The 8,127-nt window shown below is 42.6% G+C and overlaps 1 protein-coding gene across 1 annotated transcript; it reads right to left on the reverse strand.

The window, feature by feature from the left end:
• Positions 1 to 1,723: 1,723 nt before the first annotated feature.
• Positions 1,724 to 7,579, reverse strand: LOC128937164 (beta-microseminoprotein E1-like). Its single transcript, XM_054276554.1, has 6 exons — positions 7,507 to 7,579; positions 7,091 to 7,193; positions 6,125 to 6,245; positions 2,520 to 2,619; positions 2,027 to 2,129; positions 1,724 to 1,856 (listed from the first exon to the last, which is right to left on the reverse strand). The coding sequence occupies exons 1-6, from the start codon at positions 7,577 to 7,579 to the stop codon at positions 1,724 to 1,726; spliced, it is 633 nt and encodes a 210-aa protein (XP_054132529.1).
• Between the last annotated feature and the right edge of the window lie 548 nt (positions 7,580 to 8,127).

Here is an 8,127-nt window from a genome sequence, read left to right on the forward strand (position 1 = left end):
GGACAAATTTTCAAAACTGTTCCTCTCCTGCAGGACACAAAACCCTTTTGGGCAAGACTTACTTTAGAATGTTAAGCAACATGCAAATCTTATTTTTCACATGCTCCACTTAGAGGAATGATGGGATGGAATCAGTGAATGGGTGTCAAGATTTTAAGAAGGCACATGTGAATGTCTATACTGGGAAAAGCTGAGCTGACTCTTCAGTCTGGCCTCTCACATTTCTCATCTTTACAGGAACCAGCTGTACAGCAACACAGAGCTATGCAGGCTGATACCCAGCCTGCAGCACAGACAACTTAAAAAGGTGAAGTATGTAATACCAGTGCCTGCAAAATACTTGGATTTTTTTCCCCAATCCAAGGTATGTTACTCGCAGATCTTAGAAACCTTTAAAAAAAGTTCATAAGCAAATCACCAAAGCCAGACACAATACATCCCAGTAAACCTTTCTGATTCTAATAATGGCTCACAGAGACAGATTGTCTTGTGATTGATTGTCTGTGAAGGAAATACCCCTGCTGGATAAATGTAGATTGACTCTTGTTTTGGGGCCAAATGAGGATCCCTGCACTAAGAATGCTCAGCTGTGTGTAACCTCATACTATTACAAGACAGCAGATTTGTTGTGATCATGGAACTTCACTGAACAATCCACTTGTTTTGGAAGGTGTCTTTCTTATCAAACCATGGAACAGTTAACTACAGACTGTTGTGGCTTTTTAATATCCAATTCTGACGTGGAGGCCTCCATGCAGAGGAAACGTGTAACAGGGTTTTGTTGTCTGGTCAGATATTTGGGCAGATTTAGGACCCTATGGATTTTGCCAGGTGGGAGATCTGATTTCCAAGCCCTGCTTTGAAGCTGAGCTTCATTCCCCTGTGAATGTGGGGAGTTGCAGTACTGCAGAGACAGAAGGCATCTGCATTGTCAGTAGCTCCAGCTCGGCTGCCATGAGCAAGCAGTCTCCAGGGGCTGATCTAGATCTCTTTCTCAAAGTGGACAAGAACCACTAAAGCAGCACAGTGTGTGCAGGCATTCAGGATCAGGGCTTGGCAGAGGACAAGTCAGAGTACCAGAGTTTAAAGTTTAACATTGCTTTCAACTTCAAGTCTGGTCACAGTGGGCAATGCACATGAGCAGTCACTGCCAGTGATGGGGGATGATGTTGATGAAAACAAGGGAAAAAGGGGAGAAAGGGGATGATGATCTCTCATTCTCAGTCACTTTTCTGAGGTGTTAGCAGCACAGGCCTTACCAAAAGGCTGTGCACGCTGAATAGGAGCCATGGTAGAGCATGTCCCAAATAGTGCATTACTTCCAAATGATAATGGATTTTGGCACCTGGCTAAAAGAGAACCTGAAAACCATGAGAGTGGCTTGTGCCAGGGTAACGGTGCACAGCATGTCAGAGTAGAGAGCCAAATGCATTTCTTTGTCAAATAAGGTGGCATTTCCCCATGTCACTGCAAAAAACAAAACATCAATATGGAGCATTTATGGATGTTTCATCTCAGTTTATTGTAGCCAATAAATGCAATCATGACAGAAATGAGGTACTCTATCTGATTATGCATCTGATAAGCTGAAATTCAACACTTAGGAGGCAGCTACTGAAGTGCTCTCTTATGAGATTTTCCCATATCATCGTGCTTCTCTGTGATGGCTAACACCTGTAGGAAGCAGAGGAATTCCACAGTGCAGCGGGGATTGGATCAGGTGTTAGCCCACAGAAGAATAGCCAGAGGAGCATGGCTGTGAGGGGTCATCCCTCTGCACCACATCATTGCGACAGTGCTTCTTGTTGAAAAGAACTTTACAATTCTCTTTGTCGTAAGAGACGATAGTATGAATGCTGTTAGTGGCAAAGACAAAAGAGAAAAAACCTATTAGCTTGAGAGCTTTCACTAGCTCTGTATGGGTGAATAAAGCCTCTTTTGTGCCCTTACAAACCCATTTATCCCCAGCAATGGAAAGCTGTGGTCATCCTATAGGCAATGATGGTACCAAGAAGTTCAAACGTACAGGGAACAGCATTGCATTGCACCTTGCCAGCAATAGCACTGGTAGCAATCTTCTGTCCTCGCAATGTATCCAAAGGGATACAGTTTTCCATTCCTCACACAGCCTGCATAAGACAGCAGCAAAACAGAACAGGTTCTTTAAGCCTACACCTAAATGTAGAAGAGTTTAAAAATTATTTCAGCTATTCTAAAATTGTAATTCCAGGCAATAGTGAAACACCAGGAATTGGGTTTTACTTTCAACTCCTGAGTGAGGTCCATGTGCAGGAATAGCAGTGGCCTACTACCACCAGTTGCAGGAATATTGCTGCAACCACACGCAGCCCAGGGGAAGATTGGTTTTCCCCTACTTTTATCAACTTGCTGCTGGAGTCCCCTGCTTGTGTTTTCCCAATGCCTTCCCCCTCCCTTGTATTTGGAACCCTTTCTGGCAGTTCCACAGAGAGCCAAGTTACCACAGAGCAATCAGGTCAGAGGATCTCCCTTGTTTCTACCTCTGTAGGGCCTCCCTGGAACCTGAAGCTCCACATAGCAGTATGCATCAGCCAGGGTCACCATGGTGCCCACTGCAACAAGGAAAGCCAGAAAGCTCTTCTGGAGAGAGAAAGATGCAAATGGTAATTTCTCCCCTCTGTATGAATCAACATATATTACAGACACTGCTGCTTCCTCTGTAGAACCTATGCCATTCCTGAGATGCTCATCAAAGGCACTTCTTGATGTCTGTACCTTTGGGATTATGTGAGCACAAATCACAGGAGAACCAGGCCATAGGACTTTGTTGGTCTATTTATCATTCCCTAACTGTTGATTTAGATTCTGCAGACACCTTTGGAGGCTTGAAGAGCTGGAACAGGACACAATTTGAGGGATCAAAATGAAGAACAGAAAAAATACACAGACAATATATACAGACTTTTTTTCTTTGCCAAAGGACAATATTTTAGACTGTGCTTCACATTTATAAGTTTTAAAAGAATGGTCCTAAATGTTTGCAAAACTCTGAATATTTTCACAAACATTACTGAGGAAAGAATAGCAGCAAAGAAAGACTGTACAGCTTCCTGCAAATAATTCCAATGCAAAGAGCAAAATTCACAGTAATCTTCAAAGAGGTGTCTTCCTGTCTTTGCATCTTACAGGTCTGAAATACAATATAGCCACATTTAAAATGTCTAACTAGATGGTTCTCTTAAATGCTCTCCTTTGCAGTTTTAAAGCAAATACCTATCTGTATCCCCATTACAAAAACACTCAAACCAATCTAAACCTTTGGCTTACCATTGTGGAATGCCTGGCTTCCAAAGAGCTCTAGGTTTCCTGAGAAAGCTGAAGTTCTTTATGTGGAATCAGAGAGCAAATGCTTTATGCTGCCTTTATGTTGTGCAATTCAAGTCTAGGTGGAGGGGAAAAAGCCTGCTCCATGCAAATGCAGGTATTTTGTAACATCCAAAGAAATCTCTGAAATTTTTCCAGCTGGCAATGAGAAAATGTTTGGTTTTGTAGAGCACCGGCCTGGGTAAATTGCTGACTCCATGACTTTGAATTCCTCGGAAGAATTATGATTAGGAAAAAATGCCCTTCTGATGGGAAACAAATATTGATAGCTAAGCTGTAGACAGCATTATCCAGCCAGGTGATTTTTAGGTGGGGCAGAAATGCATGCCAAATCCTGCCTGCTATCAGAGGGCTGGAACATGCTGAGTGGTGCATTTGGTGTTAATAGCAAATGGAGCTTCTGCCAGATCTTTGCATCCTCACTGTGAGTGCTGGGGTGTGCACTGAAAGATAACAAAGGTGCTTGGCCTCTACCAGGATCAAAACCTCTGAACACTGAGACCTCAGCTGAAGCTGGATCCCATTACAAGAATTCTCCTTCTTCTCCACCAAAATAAGTTATAAGGTAATAAACTCATTTTCATATATTTTAGAAGAAATATTTATTCTCCTTATTTGTGAGGCTTTGCTAGGAAAAATATTTGGAATTCTGAAATACTTCAATGTCACATGGCACAGTTCCAGGCTACAACAAGCTGGATATTAATTTTGATGTCTGCACTTCTCATTGCTTCACACTAAAAAGTAATCTCTCAGGAAAATCCCAAGTTTTTTATTTCATTAAATTCTTGATTTATACAAAAAAAAAATTTAATAAATGCCTAAATTCTGAAAACCATATTTTCTCTTGATGCAGTTCTGTGAGCTACTTAGGTAGGAAGTCTATGACCTCCATGCTCAAAATACAACTTCCCTTAGAAGCTGTGGCTGTTTTTTCTCTAAGCAAGAACTTTCCTTCAGGTGCATCAGCTGAGGCTTTGTTCTCTCTAATTTTGACATGAAGTAGCATAAAACCAGAAACGTCATTCAGGACAAATTTTCAAAACTGTTCCTCTCCTGCAGGACACAAAACCCTTTTGGGCAAGACTTACTTTAGAATGTTAAGCAACATGCAAATCTTATTTTTCACATGCTCCACTTAGAGGAATGATGGGATGGAATCAGTGAATGGGTGTCAAGATTTTAAGAAGGCACATGTGAATGTCTATACTGGGAAAAGCTGAGCTGACTCTTCAGTCTGGCCTCTCACATTTCTCATCTTTACAGGAACCAGCTGTACAGCAACACAGAGCTATGCAGGCTGATACCCAGCCTGCAGCACAGACAACTTAAAAAGGTGAAGTATGTAATACCAGTGCCTGCAAAATACTTGGATTTTTTTCCCCAATCCAAGGTATGTTACTCGCAGATCTTAGAAACCTTTAAAAAAAGTTCATAAGCAAATCACCAAAGCCAGACACAATACATCCCAGTAAACCTTTCTGATTCTAATAATGGCTCACAGAGACAGATTGTCTTGTGATTGATTGTCTGTGAAGGAAATACCCCTGCTGGATAAATGTAGATTGACTCTTGTTTTGGGGCCAAATGAGGATCCCTGCACTAAGAATGCTCAGCTGTGTGTAACCTCATACTATTACAAGACAGCAGATTTGTTGTGATCATGGAACTTCACTGAACAATCCACTTGTTTTGGAAGGTGTCTTTCTTATCAAACCATGGAACAGTTAACTACAGACTGTTGTGGCTTTTTAATATCCAATTCTGACGTGGAGGCCTCCATGCAGAGGAAACGTGTAACAGGGTTTTGTTGTCTGGTCAGATATTTGGGCAGATTTAGGACCCTATGGATTTTGCCAGGTGGGAGATCTGATTTCCAAGCCCTGCTTTGAAGCTGAGCTTCATTCCCCTGTGAATGTGGGGAGTTGCAGTACTGCAGAGACAGAAGGCATCTGCATTGTCAGTAGCTCCAGCTCGGCTGCCATGAGCAAGCAGTCTCCAGGGGCTGATCTAGATCTCTTTCTCAAAGTGGACAAGAACCACTAAAGCAGCACAGTGTGTGCAGGCATTCAGGATCAGGGCTTGGCAGAGGACAAGTCAGAGTACCAGAGTTTAAAGTTTAACATTGCTTTCAACTTCAAGTCTGGTCACAGTGGGCAATGCACATGAGCAGTCACTGCCAGTGATGGGGGATGATGTTGATGAAAACAAGGGAAAAAGGGGAGAAAGGGGATGATGATCTCTCATTCTCAGTCACTTTTCTGAGGTGTTAGCAGCACAAGCCTTACCAAAAGGCTGTGCACGCTGAATAGGAGCCATGGTAGAGCATGTCCCAAATAGTGCATTACTTCCAAATGATAATGGATTTTGGCACCTGGCTAAAAGAGAACCTGAAAACCATGAGAGTGGCTTGTGCCAGGGTAACGGTGCACAGCATGTCAGAGTAGAGAGCCAAATGCATTTCTTTGTCAAATAAGGTGGCATTTCCCCATGTCACTGCAAAAAACAAAACATCAATATGGAGCATTTATGGATGTTTCATCTCAGTTTATTGTAGCCAATAAATGCAATCATGACAGAAATGAGGTACTCTATCTGATTATGCATCTGATAAGCTGAAATTCAACACTTAGGAGGCAGCTACTGAAGTGCTCTCTTACGAGATTTTCCCATACCATCGTGCTTCTCTGTGATGGCTAACACCTGTAGGAAGCAGAGGAATTCCACATTGCAGAGAGGTTTGGAGCGGGGGTTAGCCCACACGAGAATAGACAAAACATGTCTTTGAGGGGTCGTTCTTCTGCACCACATCATAGTCACAGCGCTTCTTGTTGAAGACAACTTTACATTTCTTTTTGTCGTAAGCAACAGGAGTGTGGAAGCTGTCAGAGGCAAAGAGAAAGCAGATTTTAGTTTGAGAGCAATAAAAGTTTCAATACTTCAGTGATTATAGCTTGAAGTACTGCTCAATGAGACAGGTCAAACCATGCCTAAGGGCAGCTGAGCTTGCTGAGCACCACACAGCTGCAGCTTCCAGAGCCTCAAATGATGCCCTGTGCACTGCACTCTGAAGATGTTCCAGGATGCTCAGCACTAGCAAAGGCACTTGTAGCACAGCACTCTGCAGTGACATAAGCATGGGCTTGGGAACTTTTCTCTTTTTTCCTTTAATTTTTCATTACTTATACTTTGCATAGGATTTGGTGGCTGCTCCCTGATAGACTACTCCCTCTGAATAAAGACAAAGATCATCAGTGGGCTTTTGAGAAAGCAGGAGAAGGAAAGGAGAGGGCTGGAGAAATACTTCAGAGCAGAGCCTTGTCATTGTATGTTTAGCATATTCACTGGGAAAAAGCACTTCAGGAAAGGGATTCAGATCACCAGACTCTTCTTAGGGAAACCTCACTTAAGTCACCTACCCCCACTTTCACAGCTAATGAAAGACAACTGAAGTGGAAGAGGGGTTCACAAGTTCCTTTAAAAATTAAAGACAAGCACCAACTGGATGTGCCTGGAAGGATTTGTGTCCACTCCCAGTCAGCAGAAAATGAGGAAAGGCAAACACAGCTAAGGATGCAAACAATCGACAGCTGCATGTGGCTTTCACTAGCTCTGTGACATGGGTGAGAAAAGGCTCTCTTGTGCCCTTATAATCCCCTTTATTCCCAGCAATGGAAAGCTGTGGTCATCCTACAGGCAATGATGATACCAAGAAGTTCAAACTTACAGGGAACAGCATTCCATTCCATCTTCGCCACAGCTGCATGCGTAGCAATCTTCTGTCCTCTCAATGAATCCAAAGGGATACAGTTTTCCATTAATAATACAGCCTGTATAAGACAGCAGCAAAACAGAACAGGTTATTCAAGCCTTCACCTAAAGGAGATTTCAACTCCTGAATGGGCTCCATGTGCTGGAATAGCAGTGGCAACCTACCACCAGTGTTAATATTGCTGCAACTATACACAGCCCAGGGGAAAGACTTTGTTTTTCCCCAACTTTTAGCAACTTGCTGCTGGATACCCCTATTTCTGTTTTTGCACTGTCTTTCCCCTCCCTTGTATTTTGTGCCCTTCCTGGCAGTTCAACAGAGGGCCAAGTTACCACAGAGCAATCAGGTCAGAGGATCTTCCTTGTTCTTACCGTCTTTGGCCTCCCCTGGCTTGTGAATTTTACTCCAGCAGTATGCATCACCCAGGGTCACTAGGATGCCCATGGCAACAAGGAAAGCCAGAAAGCTCTTCTGTAAAAAAACACAGGTCTCATGCCATGCATTTTAATCCTCATTGATTTGCTCTCTTTTTAAAAAGCTGTCACTGAACCTGAATCAAAATTAGAAATAACCTTATGTGTATATGAAAATAGTGGAAAAGTACACTCCAGATATTTCCCTGCATTTTTCATTTAGGTGGGAAGATACAAAACGGCATGATATTACCGTGTCAGCAGCATCACTCCCTGCCAAAATACAGTCTCTAAAACTCACACAAAACTTCAGTGGTATTATAAACTTGAGAGCCCTGCCAAACTCTTGACAGTGCTTTATTTATTGCCTTTCAGTCAGCTTTGGCTCTTTCTCTAGCAAATCTTTGTTGAGCATCCCATTGCTTCGCTTCTGGGTACAGCAATTGCTTCACATTTTGCAATGGAGAGGAGATCTCAGATCTAAATCTATTCCAGTAGGTTTTTTGGCACAGGTGGCTGGTCAGGGAAGACAGAGACAAATGTATGTCTTTGGGCAAAATTTGAGCGCTGAACATTGTA

This window comes from Melozone crissalis, unplaced genomic scaffold, assembly GCF_028551555.1.
Source record: "Melozone crissalis strain CALT ecotype California unplaced genomic scaffold, PUWL_Pcris_2 ptg000019l_1, whole genome shotgun sequence".
Lineage (NCBI taxonomy): Eukaryota > Metazoa > Chordata > Aves > Passeriformes > Passerellidae > Melozone > Melozone crissalis.

Coding starts and splice junctions, on each gene's coding strand:
- LOC128937164 (XM_054276554.1), bottom strand. CDS start 7,579: ATGGGCATCCTAGTGACCCTGGGTGATGCATACTGCTGGAGTAAAATT. Junction 2,620..6,124: donor CATGTTTTGTCTATTCTCGT/GTGGGCTAACCC, acceptor TTCTCTCTCCAG/AAGAGCTTTCTGGCTTTCCT. Junction 1,857..2,026: donor GCAATGCAATGCTGTTCCCT/GTACGTTTGAAC, acceptor TGCCACTAACAG/CATTCATACTATCGTCTCTT.